Raw genomic sequence first — 27,756 nt, 5'->3', positions numbered from 1 at the left:
TTCCACTTGTGGGGGAGACCAAAACTCGGGGCCATAAATATAAAATAATCCCTAATAAATCCAATGGGGAATTCAGGAGCAACTTCTTCTCCCAGAGAGTGGTTAGAATGTGGAACTCGGAACCACAAGGAGCAGTTGAGGCGAATAGTATAGATGCATTTAAGGGGAAGTTAGATAAGTACATGAAGGAGAAAGGAATAGAAGGATATGCTGATAGGGTTAGATGAAGTAGGGTGGGAAAAGGTTCGTGTGGAGCATAAACACCAACATGGACAAGTTGGGCCGAATAGCCTGTTTTTGTGTTGTACATTCTACGTAATACATGCCTATTATGAAAACTTTATGTATCCTTATGCTGTCTTTCAATTGATTCACCTGTGTAAAACGATTTAGTGCGTACTGTGCTTGTAATTCTCACCCACGCCATCAGTGTTGCTGCAGTTGTCCACGTGATCTCAACTCCCCTCACCAACCCCACAAAATGACAGCTAGCTATAGAGTCCTGGTGTGAGCAGCATTAAAGGTGTGGACAATTGCTGATTACGATCTGGAATGCACTGCCTGAAACGGCAGTGGAAGCGGATTCAATCATAACTTTCAAAAGGGAATTGGATAAATACTTGAAGGGAAAAAAATTGTAGGGTTCTGGGGAAAGAGAAGGGGAGTGGGACTAATTGGATAGCTCTTTCAAAGAGCTGACACAGGCACGATGGGCCAAATGGCCTTCTTCTATGCTGTAACATTCTATGATATGATGATCTAAATAGAAAGTGCATGATTGGTAACTATGGGTACCGTCATTCCATGTTCATTCATCCCTTGATGTAGCAGGCAATCATATATACGCTCTTTGTTTTGAATATTCAATTGGTACAGTGGCCCATTCTAAATAAGTGAGATACAAGCCACTGACAGTGCTTGAAATGATACACCCATACAAAGGCATCTCTTATTAATTAATGAACTTGTTAAGAATGTTTCCATCCAGCCTGTCCCACACAATTCTGATACCTTGTGTATCACGATATATACACTACTCTCCACCCAAAACCACATGATCGCCTGGGAAAGGCAAAAAAACAGATAATAACCCAGGTCCATTGAGGGGGGGGGGGCGGAGAAAAAACTGGGAAGTTTCTCTCCGACCCCCTTAAGTGATCAAAACTAGTCCAGGAGATCACTCTGGCCCTTATAATTCTATGAGTACCGACCTTTCATACGAGGTGATCTCCGCCCCAGCCAGAAACAGGTCCAGCTCTCGCTTGAAGGAGTTCAGCTAATCGGCGACCACCGCAAGAGATGGCAGCCTGTTCCAGAGGTCGACCGCTCTCTGGGGAAAGAACCACCTCCCGACATCTAACCCAGATCTGGCCTTGTACAACTTAAAATTGTGACCCCTGATGCGATGGATTTCAATACGAAAGCAGCCGCTGTTTTCAATTTGGTAGCTTGGTGGATATAACGGACAAGTTTTTGCAGAAAAAAGTTCCAACAACTGTTTAAAGGTACCTATTTCAATTAGCTTTGATGATTGATTATTTCGGTCAACATTTTTGTTGTCAAAATCAATGGAATAACTGCACTTAATGTGGTTGATCAACAAAAGGTTAGTGCAATTGGGAATCCTTAAGAAAACTGTTTGTTGCGTGCGGCATAAAATTGAACTGGACCGTTCTATAGGTTAATCTTGATATATGCGATCTTGTTCTAAACTGTAGATAACGGGCTCAATTTGCACAGAGCTCATATTTTGAAGTCAGGTATAATGCTTTACATATTGTACTCTGCTATTCCAGGAATGTTAAAAGCTTTCTCTATGCTTGCCAAGGATGTCCTTTGATATATGTTGTAGTGTTGCGAAGGTAAGCCATGCGCTCGCTGCAGACACCAGAGCAGTTGCAATTGTGATGCCATTGGCCCGGGATTTGCTGAAAAAAATAACGGCGCCTGAACGACGCACGCTATTATTAATGTCCAAATCGGCCAGCAACTCGTGGCAAGGAAGAGATACCCCGTGAATTGCGAATCGCTACAAGTTGCTGACTGATTTGCGCCCCTCCGCCATTAGCTTTGTGGAAACGGCATCTCGCCCTCAGCCTCCCCGTGATTTTCATGAAGTTGCTGCAATTGCACATTAATTGCCCATTAAACTCATCACAGAAAAGTTTAAGTCTAGTAATTAACAGCATAAATACCCTTTTAACAATGTGATAATTGTTAATTACTGCCAATCAACCTCTCTTGCCCAGAAAGAGAGAAGGAAAAAAAATTCAGGGCTATGGGGAAAGAGCAAGGGAATGGGACTAATTGGATAGCTCTTTCAAAGAGTTGGCACAGGCATGAGGGGCCGAATGGCCTCCTCCTATGCTGTACCTACTATGATACAATGAATTATAAGTGTGGAGTCTCATTACTTCAGGTAGTGAATTGTTGGAGATTTTAAACATGTCAATTTTTAAATGTTAAAGTTTTTCATCTTACTTTTCTGTCTCTTTTTTCTCTCTCTCTAAATCCAATTCTTTCTATCCCTCTCTTTATTTCTCTTTCTGTACCTGATTTAACATTGAATTCGCCCCCTTTAATTCACCCTCCTTCTCAGTCCTTCCTCTGTTTATTTCTCAATCCTTAAATCTCATGGGTTAAGGAGATAGGCTGTTGGTTCCATCGTTCACCAAGGTCCCAGATGCCCCGTTTCCCTCTTCGCGCCATTGTCAGCTCACACTTCCAAAAACTTAGAAGACACAACATTTTTGCACTGAAAGGTGCAGGAAAAAGTCTAACTAACCGGGCACGCCGCGAGATGCCCCACTCCAGCAAATTCTGGGCCATTGTGTTATCTAAATGCAGCGTGATACAGAAGTGATACAGAAGTGTGTGAAATCTGCTCACCTATCACATCACATAATAGATTGATTCCTGGGATGAGAGGGTTGTCCTATGATGAGAGATTGAGTACAATGGGCCTATACTCTCTGGAGTTTAGAAGAATGAGAGGTGATCTCATTGAAACATACAAGATTCTGAGGGGGCTTGACAGGGTAGATGCTGAGAGGCTGTTTCTCCTGGCTGGAGAGTCTAGAACTTAGGGGGCATAGTCTCAGGATAAGGGGTCGGCCATTTGAGACTGAGATGAGGAGGAATTTCTTCACTCAGAGGGTTGCAAATCTTTGGAATTCTCTACCCCTGAGGGCTGCAGATGCTGAGTCATTGAATATATTCAAGGCTGAGATAGATAGACTTTTGAACTCTAGGGGAACCAAGGGATATGGGGATCGGGCGGGAAAGTGGAGTTGGGGTCAAAGATCAGCCATGATCTTATTGAATGGCGGAGCAGGCTCGAGGGGCCACATGGCTTACTCCTGCTCCTATTTCTTACATTCTTATGTTCTTGTTTTTGGTGCTGCCAATGTGAGCATGAACTGTAATATAATTTAGCAAAATAAAGCTGAGTGTAGTACTGTTGGCAGACACGAGAGATGTTATCTACATAATGTCTGTATTGACACTTCAAAGACAATTGAATCATGTGTATATGGTTTCATTTAGGTCCAGAAATGTAATGAATAACTAAACTTGCATTTATATAGCGTCTTTCTCAAGGCGCTTCGCAGGGACATAATCAGACAAAATTTGTCACTGTAAGGAGATATCGGGGCCGGTGGTCAAAGCAGTCGGTTTTAAGGAGCGTCTTAAAGGAGGTAGAGAGGCTGAGAGTTTTAGGGAGGGAATTCCAGAGCTTTGGTCTTAAGCAGCTGAAGGCACAGCCACCAATGGTGGAGCGATGAAAATCGGGAATATGCAAGAGGCCAGAATTGGAGGAGTGCAGAGATCTCGGAGGGTTGTAGGGCTCGAGGAGGTTACAGAGATAGAGAGGGGGCGAGGCCGTGGAGGGATTTGAAAAAAAGGATGAAAACAAAAATAGTGCCCTCTTGCTGGAATTCTAAAAGTTTCCGACAAAAAAAAATCTTCACGTCAGCTATGACAGTCTTGAGAAAGCTGGACTGAGCGAAATTACAACCAGAAAAACTCAAGGACCAACATAAACTGCATCCTGGAGATATAAGGCCAGAAATTACTCGCCTGAGGACGTTCGCTCCATAATGGCGTCCTTTCCAACCGCCGGTGAATCCATTGTGCAAGTTCGCGAATGCGCACATGCTTAGTAAAACCCCGAAATCGCAAACTTGCTCCCAGTGATTCGCCGGTGGTTTCACAGATATGAAATAAAGGGCCACCTACACCACAATCAATAAAATCAGGAAACTTTCGTAAACTTACCCATCTGCCCAGCTGGAACAAAGATACTTACGCCACCAAAAGGTACGCTGGAAAATACCAGCCCGACACTACCTTTTAAAAGCGCGGAGATGATTAATGACTACAAAATAACAAAAAATTAAATTTTAAAAATGGGGACTGTCAAATTACTCTTATTTTAATATTTTTTGATCGTTAAAAAAAAATTAAAAATTAAAATTTATTTTAAAACTTTTAATTTCTGTAAGTTTCATTAAATTAAATCTTTGCTTGGCTTTTTATAATAGGGTATGTTAAATTTTTATTTACACTAACATAGACAAGATCACTTTAAATGAATGAGTTTTACTTGCCTGCTTGTGGGCGTGGCTTCTCTTCTTGACAGATTCTGTAGGCGGGGCTTCCGTTCCCACAGAGTCTATTGGTACAAAAGAAGGTGTTTTGTTTTTATTATTCATTCATGGGATGTGGGCGTCGCTGGTGAGGCCGGCATTTATTGCCCATCTCTAATTGTCCTTGAGAAGGTGGTGGTGAGCCGCCTTCTTGAACCGCTGCAGTCCGTGTGGTGACGGTTCTCCCACAGTGCTACAAGGAAGGGAGTTCCAGGATTTTGACCCAGCGACGATGAAGGAACGGCGATATATTTCCAAGTCGGGATGGTGTGTGACTTGGAGGGGAACGTGCAGGTGGTGTTGTTCCCATGTGCCTGCTGCCCTTGTCCATCTAGGTGGTAGAGGTCGCGGGTTTGGGAGGTGCTGTCAAAGAAGCCGTGGCGAGTTGCTGCAGTGCATCCTGTGGATGGTGCATACTGCAGCCACTGTGCGCTGGTGGTGAAGGGAGTGAATGTTTAGGGTGGTGGACAGGGAGCCAATCAAGCGGGCTGCTTTGTCCAGGCAGGTGGAGAGTATTCCATCGCACTCCTGACTTGTGCCTTGTAGATGGCGGAAAGGCTTTGGGGAGTCAGGAGGTGAGTCACTCACCGCAGAATACCCAGCCTCTGACCTGCTCTCATCGCCACAGTATTTATATGGCTGGTCCAGTTAAGTTTCTGGTCAATGGTGACCCCCAGGATGTTGATGGTGGGGGATTCAGTGATGGTAATGCCATTGAATGTCAAGGGGAGGTGGTTAGACCTTTTCTTGTTGGAGATCATCATTGCCTGGCACTTATCTGGCGCGAATGTTACTTGCCACTTATCAGCCCAAGCCTGGATATTGTCCAGGTCTTGCTGCATGCAGGGTCGGACTGCTTCATTATTTGAGGGGTTGCGAATGGAACTGAACACTGTGCAATCATCAGCGATCATCCCCATTTCTGACCTTATGATGGAGGGAAGGTCATTGATGAAGCAGCTGAAGATGGTTGGGCCTAGGACACTGTGTTGATATCACAGCCCTGAACAGAGAAAAAAAATTAAAATGGAGCACGTGGACGTCGGACGAGGTAAGTATTTTTGTAGTCTTTGTCCGCAGGATGTGCAGACAGCCTCGCCACATCGGTCGGAGCAAGTTCAAGTCTGGCCCATTGTGAGATTTTCCACTTTGGCGTAAAGATAGCCTGATGTTGGCATGGTGGCTCTGCGCCCATCCCACTTCTCCGCTGCTGACTCCAGTGAATTCTTTACCACAGTTTATGCTGGCACTCCCCTCCTTCCTCTCACCGCCCCCCCCCCCACCCCCCGTCCCCCAGTTGCTGCTTGTACTCCTCTCCTTCTTCCTCCCACCGTCCCCCAGTTCACACTGGCGCTCTCCTCCTCCTCACAGTTCAAGCTGTCACTCTTCTCCCTACACTCCTCACTGCCATCTCTCAGCCTCTCACCCCTTCAGATCATGTTGGCATTCTCTCTCCCGTCTCAAGTTCATGTGGCCGCTCTTAGAATCATAGAACGGTTGCAGCATGGAAGGAGGCCATTCGACCCATCGAGTCCGTGCTGGCTCTCTGCAAGAGCAATCCAGCTAGTCCCACTCTCCCGCCCTATCCCTGTAGCCCTGCAAATTTTTTCCTTTCAAGTACTTATCCAGTTCCCTTTTGAAGGCCATGATTGAATCTGCCTCCACCACCCCCTCGGGCAGTGCATTCCAGATCTTAACCACTCGCTGAGTAAAAAAGTTTTTCCTCATGTCGCCTTTGGTTCTTTTGCCAATCACCGAAAATCTATGTCCTCTGGTTCTTGACCCTTCTGCCAATGGGAACAATTTCTCTCTATCTACTCTGTCCAGACCCTTTGTGATTTTGAACACCTCTATCAAATCTCGTCCCAACCATCTCTGTTCCAAGGAGAACAACCCCAGCTTCTCCAGTCTATCCACGTAACTGAAGTCCCTCATCCCTGGAATCATTGTAGTAAATCTCCTCCGCACCCTCTCTAAGGCCTTCACATCCTTCCTAAAGTGCAGTGCCCAGAACTGGACACAATTACTCCAGTTGTGATCAAATCAGTGTTTTATAAAGGTTCATCATAACTTCCTTGCTTTTGTACTCTATGCCTCTATTTATAATAGAGGAATAGAGTATGGCTCCAATATAAATAGAGGCATCTGGATCCCATATGCTTTTTTAACCCCTTTCTCAACCTGTCCTGCCAGCTTCAAAGATTAGTGTACATATACCCCCAGATCTCTCTGTTCCTGCACCCCTTTTAGAATTGTACCCTTTAGTTTATATTGCCTCTCCTCGTTCTTCCTACTGAAATGTATCACTTCGCATTTTTCTGTGTTAAATTTCATCTGCCACGTGTCCGCCCATTCCACCAGCCTGTCTATATCCTCTTGAAGTCTATCACTATCCTCCTCACTGAATCATAGAATCATAGAAAGGTTACAGAATGGAAGGAGGCCATTCAGCCCATCAAGTCCCTGCCAGCTCCATGCAAGAGCAATCTGGCTAGTCCCACTCCCCTGCCCTTTTCCCATAGCCCTGCAATTTTTTTTCCTTTCAAGTACTTATCCAGTTCCCTTTTGAAGGCCATGATTGAATCTGCCTCCACCACCCCCTCGGGCACTGCATTCCAGATCACAACCACTCGCTGTGTTAAAAAGTTCTTCCTCATGTCACCTTTGGTTCTTTTGCCAATCACCTTAAATCTGTGTCCTCTGGTCCTTGACCCTTCCGCCAATGGGAACAGTTTCTCTCTATCTACTGTCTAGACCCTTCATGATTTTGAATACCTCTATCAAATCTCCTCTCAACCTTTTCTGCTCCAAGGAGAACAACCCCAGCTTCTCCAGTCTATTCACGTAACTAAAGTCCATCATCCCTGGAATTATTTTAGTAAATCTCTTCTGCACCCTTTCTAAGGCCTTCACATCTTTCCTGATGTGCGCTGCCCAGAACTGGACACAGTACTCCAGTTGTGGCCGAGCCAGTGCTTTGTAAAGGCTCATCGTGAATTCCAAGTTTTGTGTCGTCTGCAAATTTTGAAGTTGTGCCCTGTACACCCAAGTCCAAGTGATTAATATATATCAAGAAAAGCAGTGGTCCCAGTACCGACCCCTGGGGAACACCACTGTATACTTCCGTCCGGTCCGAAAAACAACCGTTCACTACTACTCTCTGTTTCCTGTCACTTAGCCAATTTCGTATCCATGCTGCCACTGCTCTTTTTATTCTATGGGCTTGAACTTTGATGACAAGCCTATTATGCGGCACTTTATCAAACGCCTTTTGGAAGTCCAAATACACCACATCAACCGCATTGCCCTCATCGACCCTCTCTGTTACCTCATCGAAAAACTCAATCAAGTTAGTTAATCACGATTTGCCTTTAACAAATCCGTGACTCCCAGTCCCACCCCTCAGTTCACATTGATGTTGTTTATCCCCTTCATGATGACAATCTTCCCTTCGCCCATCTGAGTTTGTCCAGGCAGTCACCTTTCCACTTCCCTTCCCCCTTCCCTATCAAAAGGAGTTGATAGGGTAGATAGAGAGAAACTATTTCCTCTAGTGCGGGGAGTCCAGAACAAGGGGGGCATAACCTTAAAATTAGAGCTGGGCCGTTCAGGGGTGACATCAGGAAGCACTTCTTCATACCAGTGGAAATCTGGAACTCTCTCCCCCCAAAAAGCTGTTGAGGCTGGGGGTCAATTGAAAATTTCAAAGCTGAGATTAATAGATTTTTGTTGGGCAAGGGTGTTAAGGGACACGGAACCAAGGCGGGTAGAGGGAGTTAAGATACAGATCAGCCATGATCGAATTGAATGGTGGAACAGGCTCGAGGGGCTGAATGGTCTACTCCTGTTCCTGTGTTCCTCCCTTTCCCCCTCCCCCCCGTCTTACGCTGGCACTCTTTTCCCCCCTCTCCTCCTCCTCTCTCTCTTTCACAGATCGTGCGAGCACACTTCTTTCCGTCACCCCCCCTCGCCTATGCTCTCTTCTACCTACTGCGGCTCTGGCCGATGGAATTCTGCTGTGGGTGGGAATTCTTGATCTCGCGGAAACTATTGCAAAACCTCCCACTCACAGCACAAAGCAGACTTCCATCCTCTGAAACAGCAGCAGCATCAGGTATGACATGGGAGCAGTGGTTAGGCAAGTGAGGCTCATTATTGGCCACAAATACAAGTCCCTAATTTACATATTAAAGGGGCCTAACCGCTGTTTTGGTAGTGGGACCAAGGCCGACGCAGATTGGGCGTAGATAGTCCCACTGCTAAATTGGCGTGCTTTGCACCCGTTTTACAACGCAAAATGGGCACAACGCATACCAGTTTTTACCCCAATATCTCAAGGAATTGAGTGGCGCAGAAACTTAGAATTCCTTTGTCACCTCTGTGACTTGGGTTGTTGTCAACCATGCGAAATGGGAAAACACTATGCTTTCTCTCATGCCAAATACTGAAGTGAGCAGAATTTGCACAGTTTTTTTATATTTGTTCATGGGATTTGGGCGTCGCTGGCGAGGCCGGCATTTATTGCCCATCCCTAATTGCCCTTGAGAAGGTGGTGGTGAGCCGTCTTCTTGAACCGCTGCAGTCCGTGTGGTGAAGGTTCTCCTACAGTGCTGTTAGGAAGGGAGTTCCAGGATTCTGACCCAACGACGATGAAGGAACGACGATATATTTCCAAGTCGGGATGGTGTGTGACTTGGAGGGGAACGTGCAGGTGGTGTTGTTCCCATGTGCCTGCTGCTCTTGTCCTTCTGGGTGGTAGTGGTCGCGGGTTTGGGAGGTGCTGTCGTAGAAGCCTTGGCGAGTTGCTGCAGTGCATCCTGTGGATGGTACACACTGCAGCCACTGTGCGCCGGTGGTGATGGGAGTGAATGTTTAGGGTGCTGAATGGGGTGCCAATCAAGCGGGCTGCTTTGTCCTGGTTGATGTCGAGCTTCTTGAGTGTTGTTGGAGCTGCACTCATCCAGGCAAGTGGAGAGTATTCCATCACACTCCTGACTTGTGCCTTGTAGATGGTGGAAAGGCTTTGGGGAGTCAGGAGGTGAGTCACTCGCCACAGAATACCCAACCTCTGACCTGCTCTTGTAGCCACAGTATTTATATGGCTGGTCCAGTTAAGTTTCTGATCAATGGTGACCCCCAGGATGTTGATGGTGGGGGATTCAGTGATGGTAATGCCGTTGAATGTCAAGGGGAGGTGGTTAGACTCTCTCTTGTTGGAGATGGTCATTGCCTGGCACTTGTCTGGCGCGAATGTTACTTGCCACTTATGAGCCCAAGCCTGGATGTTGTCCAGGTCTTGCTGCTTGCGGGCATGGACTGCTTCATTATTTGAGGGGTTGCGAATGGAACTGAACACTGTGCAATCATCAGCGAACATCCCCATTTCTGACCTTATGATGGAGGGAAGGTCATTGATGAAGCAGCTGAAGATGGTTGGGCCTTGGACACTGCCCTGAGGAACTCCTGCAGCAATGCCCTGGGGCTGTGATGATTGGCCTCCAGCAACCACTACCATCTTCCTTTGTGCCAGGTATGACTCCAGCCACTGTAGAGTTTTCCCCCGATTCCCATTGACGTCAATTTTACTAGGGCTCCTTGGTGCCACACTCAGTCAAATGCTGCCTTGATGTCAAGGGCAGTCACTCTCACCTCACCCCTGGAATTCAGCTCTTTTGTCCATGTTTGGACCAAGGCTGTAATGAGGTCTGGAGCCGAGTGGTCCTGGCGGAACCCAAACTGAGCATTGGTGAGCAGGTTATTGGTGAGTAAGTGCCACTTGATAGCACTGTCGATGACACCTTCTTGCTGATGATTGAGAGTAGACTGATGAGGTGGTAATTGGCCGGATTGGATTTGTCCTGATTTTTGTGGACAGGACATACCCGGGCAATTTTCCACATTGTCGGGTAGATGCCAGTGTTGTAGCTGTACTGGAACAGCTTGGCTCAAGGCGCAGCTAGTTCTGGAGCACAAGTCTTCAGCACTACAGCCGGGATGTTGTCGGGGCCCATAGCCTTTGCTGTATCCAGTGCACTCAGCCGTTTCTTTATATAACGTGGAGTGAATCGAATTGGCTGAAGATTGGCTTCTGTGATGGTGGGGATATCGGGAGGAGGCTGAGATGCATCATCCACTCGGCACTTCTGGCTGAAGATGGTTGCAAACGCTTCAGCCTTGTCTTTTGTACTCACGTGCTGGACTCCGCCATCATTGAGGATGGGGATGTTTGCAGAGCCTCCTCCTCCCGTTAGTTGTTTAACTGTCCACCACCATTCACGACTGGATGTGGCAGGACTGCAGAGCTTTCATCTGATTCGTTGGTTGTGGAATCGCTTCGCTCTGTCTATAGCATCTTACTTCCACTGTTTAGCATGCATGTAGTCCTGAGTTGTAGCTTCACCAGGTTGGCACCTTATTTTTAGGTACGCCTGGTGCTGCTTCTGGCATGCTCTTCGACACTCCTCATTGAACCAGGGTTGATCCCCTGGCTTGTTGGTAATGGTAGAGTGAGGAATACGCCAGGCCATGAGGTTACAAATTGTGCTGGAATACAATTCTGCTGCTGCTGATGGCCCACAGTGCCTCATGGATGCCCAGTTTTGAGCTGCTAGATCTGTTCTGAATCTATCCCAGTTAGCACGGTGGTAGCGGAATTGAGTGGTGCAGATGCTTAGAATTCCTTTATGTAAGGAATCTTACAACACCAGGTTATAGTCCAACAGTTTTATTTGAAAATCACAAGCTTTCGGAGGCTTTCTCCTTCGTCAGGTGAAGTGTGGGATTCCTTGAATGTTACCACATTTATCGTCAGAGAACAATACCTGGTGATTACAGATAATCTTTCCAACTGCTCGTTGTCAAGGCAATCAAAGTGTTCAGACAGAGAGATGTTACATACAGGACCACCGAATATACAAACGGCCAGAACAAAAGACAGAGAGAGAGAGAGAGAGAGAGAAACATCCGAAAGGAAGAGAAAGACAGACAATGACCCGTTATATTGAAAACAGATAACTTGTTTTCGCTGGTGGGGTTACGTGTCGCGTGACATGAACCCAAGATCCCAGTTGAGGCCGCCCTCATGGGTGTGGAACTTGGCTATCAATTTCTGCTCGACGATTTTGCGTTGTCGTGTGTCTCGAAGGCCGCCTTGGAGTACGCTTACCCGAAGGTCGGTGGCTGAATGTCCATGACTGCTGAAGTGTTCCCCGACTGGGAGGGAACCCTCCTGTCTGGCGATTGTTGTGCGGTGTCCGTTCATCCGTTGTCGCAGTGTCTGTATGGTCTCGCCAATGTACCATGCTCCGGGGCATCCTTTCCTGCAACGTATGAGGTTGACAACGTTGTGATGGTGGTATCTGTGTCGATGATCTGGCATGTCTTGCGTCCCAACCAACAGAGTACCCTTCGTCGTCCAGTACTTCCCCGGAGCGGAGAAACTACGCCATGTTCTCCGCAGCCTTCAACATGTCATCGATGACGATGAACACCTCGCTAAGGCCATCCCCACACCTCCACTACTCGCCTTCAAACAGCCACCCAACCTCAAACAGACCATCGCTCACAGCAAATTACCCAGCTTTCAGGAGAACAGCGTCCACAACACCACACAACCCTGCCACGGCAACCTCTGCAAGACATGCCAGATCATCGACACAGATACCACCATCACACGAGAGAACACCACCCACCAGGTGCATGGTTCATACTCCTGTGACTCGGCCAACGTTGTCTACCTCATACGTTGCAGGAAAGGATGCCCCGGAGCAAGGTACATTGGCGAGACCATACAGACACTGCGACAACGGATGAACGGACACCGCGCAACAATCGCCAGACAGGAGGGTTCCCTCCCAGTCGGGGAACACTTCAGCAGTCAAGGACATTCAGCCACCGATCTTCGGGTAAGCGTACTCCAAGGCGGCCTTCGAGACACACGACAACGCAAAATCGTCGAGCAGAAATTGATAGCCAAGTTCCGCACCCATGAGGACGGCCTCAACCAGGATCTTGGGTTCATGTCACGCTACACGTAACCCCACCAGCGAAAAAAAGTTATCTGTTTTTAATACAACGGGTCATTCTCTGTCTATCACTTCCTTTCGGATGTTTCTCTCTCTCTCTGTCTTTTGTTCTGGCCGTTTGTATATTCGGTGGTCCTGTATGTAACATCTCTCTGTCTGAACACTTTGATTGCCTTGACAACGGACTGTTGGAAAGATTATCTGTAATCATCAGGTATTGTTCTCTGACAATAATGCGGTAACATTCAAGGAATCCCACACTTCACCTGACGAAGGAGAAAGCCTCCAAAAGCTTGTGATTTTTAAATAAAACTGTTGGACTATAACCTGGTGTTGTAAGATTCCTTACATTTGTCAACCCCAGTCCATCACCGGCATCTCCACATCATGGAATTCCTTTGTCACCTCTGTGACTTGGGTTGTTGTCAACCATGAGAAATGGGAAAACACTATCCTTTCTCTCATGCCAAATACCGAAGTGAGCAGAATTTGCACAGTCTTCATTCAGTTTCAGTCCCCATCAGAAAACATTTCATAGAATCATACAGCGCAGAAGGAGGCCATTTGGCCCATCCTGCCTGTGCCAACCCTTTTGAAAGAGCTGTCCAATTAGTCCCATAAACCTTTGGTATGAAAACATTTGTGTTTTTAAATGTATAACCACTTGTACTTTTAAGAGATTTTGAAATCAATTCTTAAACGAACACAAAGATTGCTACTGAGCATTCATTTCCATGGATTAAAAACATTGGTTACTGCAATCCAAAGGATTCTATTTTCTCCAGGGGCTTCATTTGACCTGGGGTTTTACAGGTGTTTGCATTCCATTCTGGTTATTCATTAGTTCCTCAGTTTTGTGTTTGAGTGATTGATTGCTGCGAATGGTTTGTTACATAATTAACAGTCGCAAAAAATCGTGCCTCCCGGGGAACCTCGGATTTTAGACAGGTGAAAGCATTTTTGCAGACTTCAAAGTTTGTCATCATACAATTTTTTTCTGATCTATCCCAGCTTTTATGTTGCATTACAAGGCAATAAAACTGTAAAAGGATGATACCAGAAATGAGAGGTTATACCTGTCGGGAAAGGCTGAACAGGCTGGGGCTCTTTTCTCTCGAAAAGAGAAGGCTGAGGGGTGACGTGGTAGAGATCTTTAAGATAACGTAAGGGTTTGATAGGGTGGACGTCGAGAAGATGCTTCCACTCGCGAGGGGTCCAAAACTAGGGGTCATAAATATAAGATCGTCATTAATAAATCCAATAGGGAATTCAGGAGAAACTTCTTTATCCAGAGAGTGGTTAGAATGTGGAACTCGCTACCACAAGAATTAGTTGAGGCGAATAGCGTAGATGTATTTAGGGGAAGCTCGATGAACACACAAGAGAGAAAAGAATAGAAGATTAAGCTTATCGGGGATGAAGAGGGGCTGGAGGAGGCTCGTGTGGAGCATAAACACCGGCATGGACCAGTTGGGCCAAATGGCCTGTTTATAAGCTGTAAATTCAAAGTAATTCTATCAGTGTCAATCTATGAAATGAATTGTTGTTTGACATTTTGTTTTTAAATTCCAGGCGTAGACATTCTCCAGAAACTTGGTCTTACAGACAGCAAAGCACAATTCTCATTGTCGTCACCCACCCAACAACAACCATGGCCATCACTTTCGTTACCTCAGGGGATCACGTCAACAGAGCTGGGCATTATCCTGTCGAGCGACGCACACATTGAAGCTCAAACTGCAAGCGTCATGCCACTAGATATTGGAAATGAATTCACAATAATTGTTAGTCTCCGCTCTCATAGAGTCAACAACGCTTTTCTTTTTAGCATTAGAAATAAAAACAGACTCCAATTTGGTGTACAGATTTTACCAAGAAAATTAGTCGTATATGTTGCTGAGAAGCCATCTGTATATTTTGATTATAATGCTCACAATGGACAGTGGCATTCATTTGCTATTGAAATTAAAGGCAAAACAGCTTCCTTTTATGCTGATTGTGGCAAACAGCACATCAGCAAAGAACTACTTAACAAACCGCAGAAATTTGTTTCTAATAGCAAACTAACTTTAGGAAGAATGAACTCGAAATCGGTTCAGTTTGAAGGTGCCATATGCCAGCTAGATATTTATCCGACTGCGCAAGCTTCGACAAACTATTGCAATTACGTGAAGAAACAGTGCCGGCACGCAGACACCTACCGATCTCCGTCACCTCCACTGGCCACTGCACCTGCAAAAGATGCCAACTCAAGCTCTCACTATGTGAGCTCTCCACTGGGCGAAGAGTCGCAAACAAAACCGAGTTCGTCGTCACCACCGTCTAACGTCATTAGCACACAAGAGCAAAAAGTTACTGAGAGGAATATATCTTTAAGTCACTCATTGACCAGAGGCATAGAAACAAATACCCAGAGGAATTCTGCTGAATCAAGAATTTCTTCTCCATCACCTCTGACTACAAGATCGCCAGCTCCTCATTTCAATGATACCTTAAGATTGCATCAATCCTATGACACTGAGATTGGCCCTACTGCTGTTCAAGCTGCCGTTGATCCATATTTTAACTCTGATGCCAGAAAATTTAAAGCGTCATCCAGTCGAGAGGGGTCTGAAGCTGAAGAAGATCAATCTGAAAATGTCACTGAAGACGAAAGTCGGAAGAATCCGTTATCTGATGTTAAAGATTTTCCACCCTTAACTTCATTTGCGAAGCAAAGTAAGATTAAAGAAAGCCTCGGCCACAGAAACCGATCCGAGATTGTAGAACAAAATTCAGATCAGCTCATGGAAATACAGATGATCAATGCGACTCTGTACAGGGCGTCAAAAGAAACCTCTTTACGAAATCAGTTCAATTTACGGGATGAAAATGTTCACTCCGTCGCGGATTCGGATCCCTCCATGGAAAATTCGCACGAGATTGATATTGAAGACTATGCCTATGATTATGACGACTTCCTTGACTATTTTGATTACGAGAATTTGCCGGGACCAAAGGGCGAGCCAGGACCATCTGTAAGTCTTTTTGCTTGTTTTCAAACCAGTGATGCATAAATACTCAGCACAACGTATGAACCCAGTGTGTATTCCACCCTATGTGTGTTTGTGAATGTTGCCTGCATGGCTTGTCACTGGGATTTCCCTTTGTGCTTGTCATTAATTTGCACCATCTGAAACCTAATTTACTGCTTCTCGGTGATTCCGTCTTCCGGAGAAAGAACTCGGATGTGCATGATGCCTTTCATGACCTCCCGGGGGCGTCCCGAGGCACTTTGTAGCTGGTGGATTGCTTTTGAAGTGCAGTCATGGCAGCCAATTTCCGTACAGGAAGGAGAGAGTATACTGCCTTACTGAAAAATGTCGCTGCTAGTCTACCCTAACTGGCACCAAGTCCCGTTCACACATCATCCCTGTGCTCGCTCCCGGTTTTAAAATTCTTATCCTTGTATTCAAATCCCTCCATGGCCTCGCCCCTCCCTATCTCTGTAAACTTCTCTAGCCCCACAACCCTCCGAGATCTCTGCGCTCCTCCAATCCTTGCCTCTTGCGCATCCCCGATTGTAATCGCTCCACCATTGGCGGCCGTGCCTTCAGAGGCCTGGGCCTTAAGCTGGAATTCGCTCCCTAAACCTCTCTGCCTCCCCACCTCTCCTCCTTTAAGACGCTCCTTAAAATCTATCTCTTTGACCAAGCTTTTGGTCACCTGTCCTAATATCTCCTTATGTGGCTCGGTGTCAAATTTTGTTTGATAATCGCTCCTCTGAAGCGCCTTGCGATGTTTTACTACATTAAAGGTGCTATATAAATGCAAGTTGTCATTGTTGTTGTCTGCTGAAATTCTGCTGCCACTAGTTCTCCAGTGATATGCATTCCATTAGCTTTGAATTTCAGTCAGACATTTCCTATGCTTTTCTGGCTGTGTGGCACTATTTTTTTTTTCGGGCACATCTTGAGGGTAATTTTAACCCTCTTTTGGGTTTAACCCAGGCGGGTGAAAGCAGGTGGGCAGGGCCCTTATTGCACTGCTCGTGGGCCCAGAGGGACAGGAGTGCTTCATCCAGGCCCAACAAGCTCACCTGGCTGACAGGACCCCCGTGATCGCCACTGCATCCCCCCCCCCGCCCCGACAGTGCACCTCCCCACAAGGTGGACCTCTCCCAGATGGCAGCTCCTCACCTACCTCCGACTCGTCACCTGACCTCCGATCTCCAAGTCCCTGCCCTCCGATGTCCTCCCCGACCCTCCGATCTCCACCTCCCGGCCCGCGATCTTCTCCCCGGCCCATCCAATGTCCTCCCCAGCCCATCCGATGTTCTCCCCGGCCCTCTGATCTCCACCTCCCGGCCCTCTGATCTCCACCTCCCGGCCCTCTGATCTCCACCTCCCGGCCCTCTGATCTCCACCTCCCGGCCCTCTGATCTCCACCTCCCGGCCCTCTGATCTCCACCTCCCGGCCCTCTGATCTCCACCTCCCGGCCCTCTGATCTCCACCTCCCGGCCCTCTGATCTCCACCTCCCGGCCCTCTGATCTCCACCTCCCGGCCCTCTGATCTCCACCTCCCGGCCCTCTGATCTCCACCTCCCGGCCCTCTGATCTCCACCTCCCGGCCCTCCGATCTCCACCTCCCGGCCCGCGATCTTCTCCCCGGCCGATCCGATGTCCTTCCTGCCTCCTGGTGTCCTCCCCGGCCCTCCGATCTCCACCTCCCGGCCCATGATCTTCTCCCTGGCACCCCGATGTCCTCCCTGGCCCCCTGATATCCTCCCCACTCCATAATCCCTCTCTCCCTCCCTCCGATCCCTGGCTGCGGCCTGTCAGTCAGGCCGGCTGCCGGGTGCGAAGGTAAAATTTGTTGACCTCATTAAGGTCGCGATCAGAGCCAACTTACCTTCCGGGTTTCAAACCCGAAAATCTTCCCTCCCCGCCAGCTCCCTTCCCAGCTCGAGGTCAAAATCATACCCCTTGCATCACTTGCACAGCAATGTTTGATGGCCTGGATGTCGTGTTATCCTGAGAGCCGCTACAGTGGCTTCAGGATACAGAACTGATCTTTTTAAACAAGTTCATCTCATTACTTGTTGGACCAGGTGCCTCTATCCCTCCTTTCTCTTAGTTCTTGTGGGGCAGGCTTGATGGGCCAGCAGGCCGTTTCCTGCCGGTCAATTTTGTATGTTCGTATGTATAATGTGACTTAGACACGTGCTTTACGTTAGTAGCGCAGGCAAGCATTGAACGAAAGTACACATTAATATAGTTAATTTTGGCAAACTTCCTATTTACTCTGCATGTGTGCGTGCATGCACATGTGTGTGTGTGTGTGTGCATGTGTGTGTTCACGTGTGCATGTGTGTGTTCACGTGTGTGTGCGTGTGTGTTCACGTGTGTGTGTGTGCGTGCGTGTGCTCCTTGCTTTTTGTAGCACGAAACTTGGAATCATGTCATACTATTTCAGCCAATTCATAAAATGCCAAAAGATATGCTGGGGCAGGAATATAAGAGCTATTGAGAGCATTATATTAAAAAAAAATTATGATCGTCGTAAAATCTTTGGTATCTCTACAGGAAGTGGATTTGGCTCGCAAGAAGTTCTGCCTTTGGCTTTTGACACCATACTTAAATTTGTTGAAGGAGCAATGTGGAAGGCGGGCCAGATGTCTTAACAACATGTGGTTGTAAAAAGTAATTGCTGCTCGCTTAGAGCAGAATCAGTGCCAGTTGGTTACATGAGATAGTATCAGGAACAGTGGAAATAGAATAATGCATTTCATTTATTCAAGTACGCTTATCTCCTTGGTTCCAGCTGCTTCTGGCGCTATATGAAGTGATTTACTTTTTCACCGGTTTCAGTTGGTTTAAGGTTGCGGTTGTGAACATCTCCCACCATAAGTGAAACATAGAACAGCTTGAGACGACTTATATATCCCACGGCGTTCTGTCCTGTAGATCATGCATCTTCCAATAATTCCCTATTTTCGTTCCCTGTTAGCATGGGGCGCTATATTTGAACTTCTTACTTTTCTCAATGTAACAGCTTATTAATGACGTTTGATTTATTGCCGTACTAGGGACAAGTACTGAACCAACCTGAGAATTCAAAGAAACTTGCATTAGGCCATATCGAGGTTAAGTTTAATTGTTTTTTTATTATTCGTTCATGGGATGTGGGCGTCGCTGGCAAGGCCAGCATGTGAGCAACTGAAATGTGATCCAGTTTAATAGAACGATAGCCCAAGGTGCATGAATGGGAGGACAGTGTTCTTCTTTTCATGCTTGATGTGCCTGTTTTTTGATTGTCACACCATTTCAGCATGCATACGCAGACAAAATATCGCTTTGTACATATCTAGTTGCCATTGTTCCTAACAGTTCCCTCCACTGAATCGTTTTAGGATTGCAGTCGAGGGTGTAAATGGAAAACGAGAAAATAATGGAATCGTACAGAACAGAAGGAGGCCATTCATCCCATCGTGCCTGTGCTGGCTCTTTTGAAAGAGCTGTCCAATTAGCCCCACTTCCCTGCTCTTTGCCCATAGCCCTGCAAATTTCATCTTTTCAAGTATCTATCCAATTCCCTTTTGAAAGTTATTATTGAATCTGTTTCCACCACCCTTTCAGGCAGTGCATTCCAGAACATCACAAGTCACAGCATAAAAAAAATTCTCCTCATCTCCCCTCTGGTTCTTTTGCCAATAATCTTAAATCTGTGTCCTCTGGTTGCTGACTCTTCTGCCACTGGAAACAGTTTCTCCTTATTTACTCTATCAAAACCCTTCATGATTTTGAACACCTCTATCAAATCTCCTCTCAACCTTCTCTGCTCGAAGGAGAACAACCCCAGTTTCTCCAGTCTCTATCCACGTAACTGAAGTCCCTCATCCCTGGAATCATTCTGGTAAATCTCCTCCACACCCTCTTCAAGGTCTGGACATCCTTCCGAAAATGGCCGAACCAGGTTGGAAATATTGAAACCAGTTTTTCAGCTGGAAATAAAAGATGAGGGCAAAGTGACTGCAAATAAAAATGGATAGAATTGAGGACCAAGGAAATGTCACAGATATTGTAGCACTGCAGGTTTGCAGCGAGAATAGGAAAAGATGAATGTGCCTGAGAAGGGTGCACTTTCATATTGTTGATGTTGTCAATTGAGAGATAAAATGAAGGATTAAGGGTCTGTTACTGATGAAACGTGAAAGAAGGCTGGCAAATCCTATATGCGTGGCCTATGGGTAGCCTCTATGGTGTGTCCCCATTCCAGACATAACTGCACAGCATAGACATGCAGCATTTTAACGGGCAGTGCAGCTGTACCAGGAGTTTCACCTGCATATTCTTGTTTTCAAATCCCTTCCACGGCATCGCCCCTCCCTATGTCTGTAACCTCCTCCAGCCCTACAACCCTCCGAGATCCCTGCGCTCCTCCAATTCTGGCCTCTTGTGCATCCCTGATTTTCCTTCGCTTCACCATCGGCGGCCGTGCCTTCAATTGCCTCGGCCCTGAGCTTTGGAATTCCCTCCCTAAACCTCTACCTCTCTCTCCTCCTTTAAGAGGCTTCTTAAACCCTATCTCTTTGACCAACCTCTTGGTCACCTGGCCTAATGTCTCCTTATAAGGGTACGGTAGCGTAGTGGTTATGTTACTGGGCTAGTAATCCAGAGGCCTGGACTAAAATCCAGAGTCACGAGTTCAAATCCCACCACGGTAGCTGGTGAATTTAAATTCAATTAATTAAATAAAAATCTGGAATTAAAATACTAGTATCAGTAAGGATAGCCATGAAACTACTGGATTGTCATAAAAACCCATCTGGTTCACTAATGTCCTTTAGGGAAGGAAACCTGCCATCCTTACCCGGTCTGGCCTATATGTGACTCCAGACCCACAGCAATGTGGTTGATTCTTAATTGCCCTCTTAGGGATGGGCAATAAATGCCAGCCTTGCCAGCGACACCCACATCCCGTGAACGAATAAAAAAAAAAATATGGCTCGGTGTCAAATTTTGTTTGATAATTGCTCCTGCGAAGCGCCTTGGGACGTTTTATTATGTTAAAGGCGCTATATAAATGCAAGTTGTTGTTGCATATGGGGTAGCTTCTCAAATTGCCAGCAATGAGTTCAGGCCACTAACATCAGATGCCTGTGTTTGACCATGGTATCTATCCTTCACGAAGATCAGTCCTCCGAACACCTTCGACAGCGATGAAGCAGGGAAGAAAATTGAACAACGCTGAAGAACCAAAAGGGAGCAGGAGGAAAGTTAAGTTTGAGTGTGCTTATAACAGCGACCCAGGGCAACAGGATAGTTTTTAAATAAATAACCTGACAACCACCCCAGGACAGTGGAACAATCTTGTGAGATTTAGCAGAGTCTATGAGAGATGCTGGTACTGCCCCAAGTAATTTAATAAGATGATCATTTATTTGTGTGGAAGAATCTGTCCCTTTTCACAGGACAGGAAAAAAGACGTCATTCTTAATGGACTAATGTGGGACTACTGAGGTGATCCAACATGCTTACCATAAAGAAAAGTGCTTTCAGGAAAGGGTGTGGAAACCTAAAAAACTTATTGCACCTCTGATAGCTGAAGGATGTAAATATGCAGGTGAAACTCCAGGTTTTGCTGCACTGCCAGTTTAAACTTGATGCGTGTGATTTAAAAATCTTTACCTTGAATGAGTCATAGCTAACTGCTGTCAGGCCGGCTTAGATTTTCCGGATCAGATTGTTTCTGCAAGTCGGAGCAGCTGTTTTCCTGGAGAAAGCAGTGCAGGGATTGGGAAAGAAGCTGCTTGTAATTAGTCAGAGCTCCCTCTGACTTAACAGTGTGTAACTCAAAACTTGCCTCTCATTGCGGTGTTAAGGGAATAACTTTCAACTTTGGCGGGTTGGTAAAATTTGGCAGTATCCAGGTGGGCTGGATGATACCGGGGCTAAAAGGGTTAAATTTTGAGACAGGTTGCATAGACTAGGCTTGTGTTCCCTCGAGTGTAGAAGATTAAGGGGTGATCTAATTGAGGTGTTTAAGATGATTAAAGGATTTGATCGGGTTGATAGAGAGAAACTAATTCCTCTGGTGGGGGGAGTCAAGAACAAGGGGGTATAACCTTAAAATTAGAGATAGGCCATTCATAGGTGATGTCAGGAAGCATTTCTTCACGCAAAGGGTAGTGGAAATCTGGAACTCCCTCAAAAAGCTGTTGAGGCTGGGGGTCAATAAAAAATTTAAAAACTGTGATTGATAGGATTTTTGTTAGGTAAGGGTATTAAGGGTTACAGAACCAAGGCGGGTAGATGGAGTTAAGACGCAGATCGGCCATGACATAATTGAATGGTGGAACAGGCTCGAGGGGCTGATTGGCCTACTCCTGTTGCTGTGTTCCTATTTTCATAGAATTACATTACATAAAGTTTACAGCACAGAAACAGGCCATTCGGCCCAACTGGTCTATGCCGGTGTTCATGCTTCACACGAGCCTCCTCCCACCGTTCTCCATCTAACTCTATCAGCATATTCTATCCAGTGAACTCAACAGAAAGGAAAATCCAACAGGGTGCATAATGGGCGGCCGATCCGTTACTGAAATTGGAAGTTACCCCCACTCGCATCTCTGGTGCAAGATCTTTAGAAAACACACGGGGGATATTTTGAGGCACCCCGCCCGGCGGAAATGGGATGCTAACATGGGGAAAATCGGGGGAAAGGAACTTCCGCCCTTGTTCTCACCGTCGGCATTTTGCCAGGGAGAGGCGGCGTGGGCGACCCACCTGAAGCAAGCGCACGGCTAACGTAGACGCCGATAAATAAGACTTACTTAAGTGATGAGCAAATAAAAAAGCTTGACCGAACACAACGAAGGCAGTACCCCTTGAAAGGAGAAGGTTGACTCGGCATTCGCTGCTTTTACTGGGAATCAGGTTCCCCGTTTGCAAGAATGTTTATGGGTGGGTTTTCAACTTTCCGCCCGGACGTAAAAACTGGCGTAGGCCGATCGGCCGCCCATTATAAAAATCACCCGCTCTTCATTTCCACGGGTAGCAAGCTAAATATTAACTCCTCGGTGTCTACGTCTAAGCAAGCAAAACGATTTGCAGAGCAGTACCATTCCCTGAAGCTGGAAACAGTGACCTCAGGCCCGATTTTAGCAGAGCCCACCCTGGTGGGAACAATGCGGGCGAGGGAGGGGGTTAAAACTGTGGCCGGGTGGAAGCAGCTGTGTTTCCCATCCCCGCCCGTCGCCCCCCACCCCCCCCCCACAATGCCTTTTTATCCGCTAGGAATCCGGCAGCTCAGAGGTCACCAGCCACAGGGAGGCAGGGGTCCTAATTAGAACATGAACGTCATGGCCCGATAACGGCATCGTTGCAGCGATACAATTTTAACTTAAAATATTGGCGCCTCCAGTCACGTCACCCTTGATCGCTATTGCTTGGCGTTAAATATCTTGATATTGTCTTCTTCTTTTCTCCCTTTTCCTTTGTTAAATTTCACTTTTCCATATCAAATTATCATTCTTTAGCAAGATTTAAGGCTAATACTTCACTTTCAGTTGATATTATAAAGTGGGACCGTGCTTAAAGCCGTATTATCCCGATTCTGGCAAAGCTACATATGCTTAATTATATTATGGCAGTGTATGTTGGCTTTATTTTTTAATAAAAATGGCAATATACAAATTCAATGATTTATTTACTTTGGCTGAATAAGTTAGTCATTTGATGAAATATTCAATATTGTGTAACATGTTATCAACTTACAGTACATCAGACAATTTCCTGTGGCGTTACGCAGAGTGAGTCAAGACATGGTTTAGTGGTCAAATTATGCAGGGTTAAGACAATCGGTGACTAATTTGAACAAAGTAAACAAAAGAAAGAACTTGCATTTATAAAGCATCTTTCACGACCTTGCATCCCAAAGTACGTTACAGCCAAGGAAGCACGTTTGAAGTGTAGTCGCTGTTGTAATGTAGGAAACGCAGCAGCCAATTTGCGCACAGCACGATCCCACCAACAGCAATGGGATAATGACCAGATAATCTGTTTTTAGTGATGTTGGTTGAGGGATAAATATTGGCCGGAACACAGGGGAGAACTCCCCTGCTCTTCTTCGAAATAGTACCATGGGATCTTTTACGTCCACCTGAGAGGGCAGATGGGGTCTTGGTTGAATGTCTCATCCGAAAGATGGCACCCCCGACAGTACAGCACTCCCTCAGTACTGCACTTCAGTGTCAGCCTAGATTTTGTGCTCAAGTCTCCTGACTTGGAGGCTAGAGTACTACGGCTGACAGGAAAGGGAAGGGGAAGAGGCGTAGAGGGGGAGATAGGAGGAGAATGGGGAAAGGGGATTGGTGAGGGGGCCAGAGTAGAGGATCAGGGTGGCAAAGGCAGGGAAAGTACCTCAGTGCGGGGGTAAGGAGCAGAATACAAATCTCTTTCACTGGCCCAAACCCAGATTTTGTGCTGAAATGCTAATCATAGAATCATGGAAAGATTATAGCACGGAAGGAGGCCATTTGGCCCATCAAGTCGTGCTGGTTCTCTGCAAGAGCAATGCAGCTAGTCCCACTGCCCCGCCTTATCCCCGTAACCCTACAGATTTTTTCCTTTCAAGTACTTATGCAGTTCCCTTTTGAAGGCCATGGTTGAATCTGCCTCCACCACCCCCTCGGGCACTACATTCCAGATCCTAACCACTCGCTGTGTAAAAAGGTTTTTCCTCATGTCACCTTTGGTTCTTTTGCCAATCACCTTAAAACTATGTCCTCTGGTTCTTGACCCTTCCGCCAATGGGAACAGTTTCTCTCTATCTACTCTGTCTGGACACTCCATGATTTTAAATACCTCTATCAAATCTCCTCGCAACCGTCTCTGTTCCAAGGAGAACAACCCCAGCTTCTCCAGTCTTTTTTTTTATTTGTTCACAGGATGTGGTCGTCACTGGCGAGGCCAGCATTTATTGCCCATCCCTAATTGCCCTCAAGAAGGTGGTGGTGAGCCGCCTTCTTGAACCGCTGCAGTCCGTGTGGTGACGGTTCTCCCACAGTGCTGTTAGGAAGGGAGTTAGTGAGATTTTACAACTGAGTGGCTTGCTAGGCTATTTCAGAGAGCAATTAAGAATCAACCACATTGCTGTGGGTCTGGAGTCACATTTCGGCCAGACCAGGTAAGGACGGCAGGCTTTCTTCCCTAAAGGACATTAGTGAACCAGATGGGTTTTTACAACAATCCGGTAGTTTCATGGCCATCATTACTGGTATTTTAATTCCAGATTTTTATTTAATTAATTGAATTTAATTAATTAATTGAATTTAAATTCGCCAGCTGCTATGGCAGGATTTGAACTCATGACTCTGGATTTTAGTCCAGGCCTCTGGATTACTAGCCCAGTAACATAACCACTATGCTACCGTACCCGTCTATCCACGTAACTAAACTCCCTCATCCCTGGAATCATTTTCTGGTAAATCTCTTCTGCACCCTCTCTGAGGCCTTCACATCTTTCCTAAAATGCGGTGCCCAGAACTGGACACAATACTCCAGTTGTGGCCAAACTAGCGTTTTATAAAAGTTCATCATGACTTCCTTGCTTTTGTACTCTATTTATAAAGACCAGGATCCGTATGCTTTTTTAACCGCTTTCTCGACCTGCCCTGCCACCTTCAACGATTTATGTACATATACCCCCCAGATCTCTCTGTTCATGTACCCCTTTTAGAATTGTGTCCTTTAGTTTATATTGCCTCTCCTCATTCTTCCTACCAAAATGTATCACCTTGCATTTTTCTGCGTTAAATTTCATCTGCCATGTGTCCGCCCATTCCACCAGCCTTTCTATATCCTCCTGACGTCTATCACTATCCTCATCACTGTTCACTGCCCTTCCAACTTTTGTGTCATCTGCAAATTTTGAAATTGTACAGCCAAGTCCAAGTCCTTAATATATATCAAGAAAAGTCGTGGCCTTAGTACCAAATCCCTGGGGCACACCACTGTATACCTCCCTGCAGTCCGAAAAACAACCGTTCACCACTACTCTCTGTTTCCTGTCACTTCGCCAATTCTGTATCCATGCTGCTACTGCCCCTTTTATTCCATGGGCTTCAATCTTGCTGACAAGCCTATTATGCAGCACTTTATTAAAGGCCTTTTGAAAGTCCATCGACACCACATCAACCGCATTGCCCTCATCTACCCTCTCTGTTACCTCATCAAAAAACTCTTATCAAGTTGGTTAAACATGATTTGCCTTTAATAAATCCATGCTGGTTTTCCCTAATCAATCCATACTTATCCGAGTGACTGTTAATTCTGTCCCAGATTATCATTTCTAAAAGTTTCCCCACCACTGAGGTTAAACTGACTGGCCTGTAGTTGCTGGGTTTATCCTTACACCCTTTTTTTAACAAGGGTGTAACATTCGCAATTCTCCAGTCCTCTGGCACCACCCCTGTATCTAAGGATGTATCGTTCCAATTGTAGTATATGTGCTGAGATGGCCTTACTTGGCCCTTAATACAAATTATCTACTAATCCAGGGGGGAGGAGGGGAGGTTCCTTCATTGGCCCAGGCTTCTTTCTTCTGTTTACCAGGGCAGGGGGCGAAATATCTCTGGTCGGCACTGACAGTTTTGCGTGTTGGGCCTAAAGATGCGGCTCGCACGGTATTGCTCCAGAATGAGGTTGTGAGAGCGTTGACACGTGGCCAGTGAGAGCACATCTCAAAAGCAAACACTGATGAGGGTTCGGTTCTGTGGTGTTTCGACAGGTGAAAGCCTCCATTATGGAGGGGTTGGAGGGAGGGGGGAGGGTTAGCAAACCACAGAGTGGAAGGTTGTTTGGGGAGAGAAGGTAAATGAAGAGTACGAACCAGGGTAGACAAACAGGGAAAGCTGATGCAAGAGCCGGCAGATGCAGAGGTGGCAAGGCGGACAGGGAATGGTTTAGTGACCTCTTTTGATTCATCTTGTCAGTGCGTATAATGATACAGCACAGAAGGAAGTCATTCGGCCCATCGTGCCTGTGCCGGCTCTTTAAAAGAGCTATCCAATTCGTCCCACTCGCTCTACCCTTTCCCCAGAACCCTGCAAATTTTTCCCCCGTGGTGGGGGAATTTACTGGTGTAGGTTATGTCGCCATTTTGTTAAGTGCCTGGAATGAGGAAACTTTGTACAAAGCACTGTCCCCCCACAAAACTGGAACTTTGCAGAATTGAACATCCTTATTTACATATGCAGGGCCAGGATGCAAATGTTCACATGAGAAAATACCAACACTGCATGGGAATGTACCCTATCTGCATCACAGAATAATGGTTAGGAGGTAAGAGAGGTTGTAATAATCTACTAGGCCAGTACAGTGAGCCTGTCACATAACGTTAGTTCAGCCCCAATTTACTCAATGGGTCAAATAATGTGACCACCTATAGGTGAAATGCCAATGGAATGTTGTGGCCACTCACTATTTTTAATATATAATTGATCATACAATTCCGCAATAATCAATTACTGATTCTATCATGGTAAAGGTATGGTAATGATGTCAAAATCATTAACTCTTTGATGTGACTGTCATCATATATCTACAACATGGAGCATACTGATGAACAACAACAACAACTTGCATTTATATAGCGCCTTTAACATAGTAAAACGTCCCAAAGCGCTTCATAGGAGTGTAATCAGACAGAATTTGATACCGAGCCACATAAGGAGATATTAGGCCAGGTGACCAAGAGGTTGGTCAAAGAGATAGGTTTTAAGGAGCGTCTCAAAGGAGGAGAGAGAGAGGCGAAGAGGATTAGGGAGGGAATTCCAGAGCTTAGGGCCTAGGCAGCTGAAGGCTCGGCCACTATTATCATAGAATCATAGAATCGTAGAAAGTTATGGCACAGAAGGAGGCCATTCGGCCCATCGTGTCCGCGCCAGCCGAAAAAGAGCTATCCAGCTTAATCCCACTTTCCAGCACTTGGTCCATAGTCCAGTGGGTTACGTTACTGCAAGTGCTCATCCAAGTAATGTTTAAATGAGTTAAGGGTTTCTGCCTCTACCACCCTTTCAGGCAGTGAGTTCCAGACCCTC

General features: G+C 46.2%; 1 protein-coding gene across 1 annotated transcript in view; it reads left to right on the top strand.

Annotated features, from left to right (window-relative positions):
- Window positions 1-27,756, top strand: part of LOC137325103 (collagen alpha-1(XXIV) chain) — a 423,963-nt gene that overhangs the window by 70,556 nt on the left and 325,651 nt on the right. The window contains exon 2 of the mRNA XM_067989822.1: window positions 14,246-15,690. Within this exon, the coding sequence (XP_067845923.1) occupies window positions 14,246-15,690 (1,445 nt within the window). The remainder of the gene's footprint in view (window positions 1-14,245; window positions 15,691-27,756) is intronic.

The sequence above is a fragment of the Heptranchias perlo genome, chromosome 9 (assembly GCF_035084215.1).
Source record: "Heptranchias perlo isolate sHepPer1 chromosome 9, sHepPer1.hap1, whole genome shotgun sequence".
Taxonomy (NCBI): Eukaryota; Metazoa; Chordata; class Chondrichthyes; order Hexanchiformes; family Hexanchidae; genus Heptranchias; species Heptranchias perlo.
This window is presented reverse-complemented; position numbering and strand designations above follow the sequence as displayed.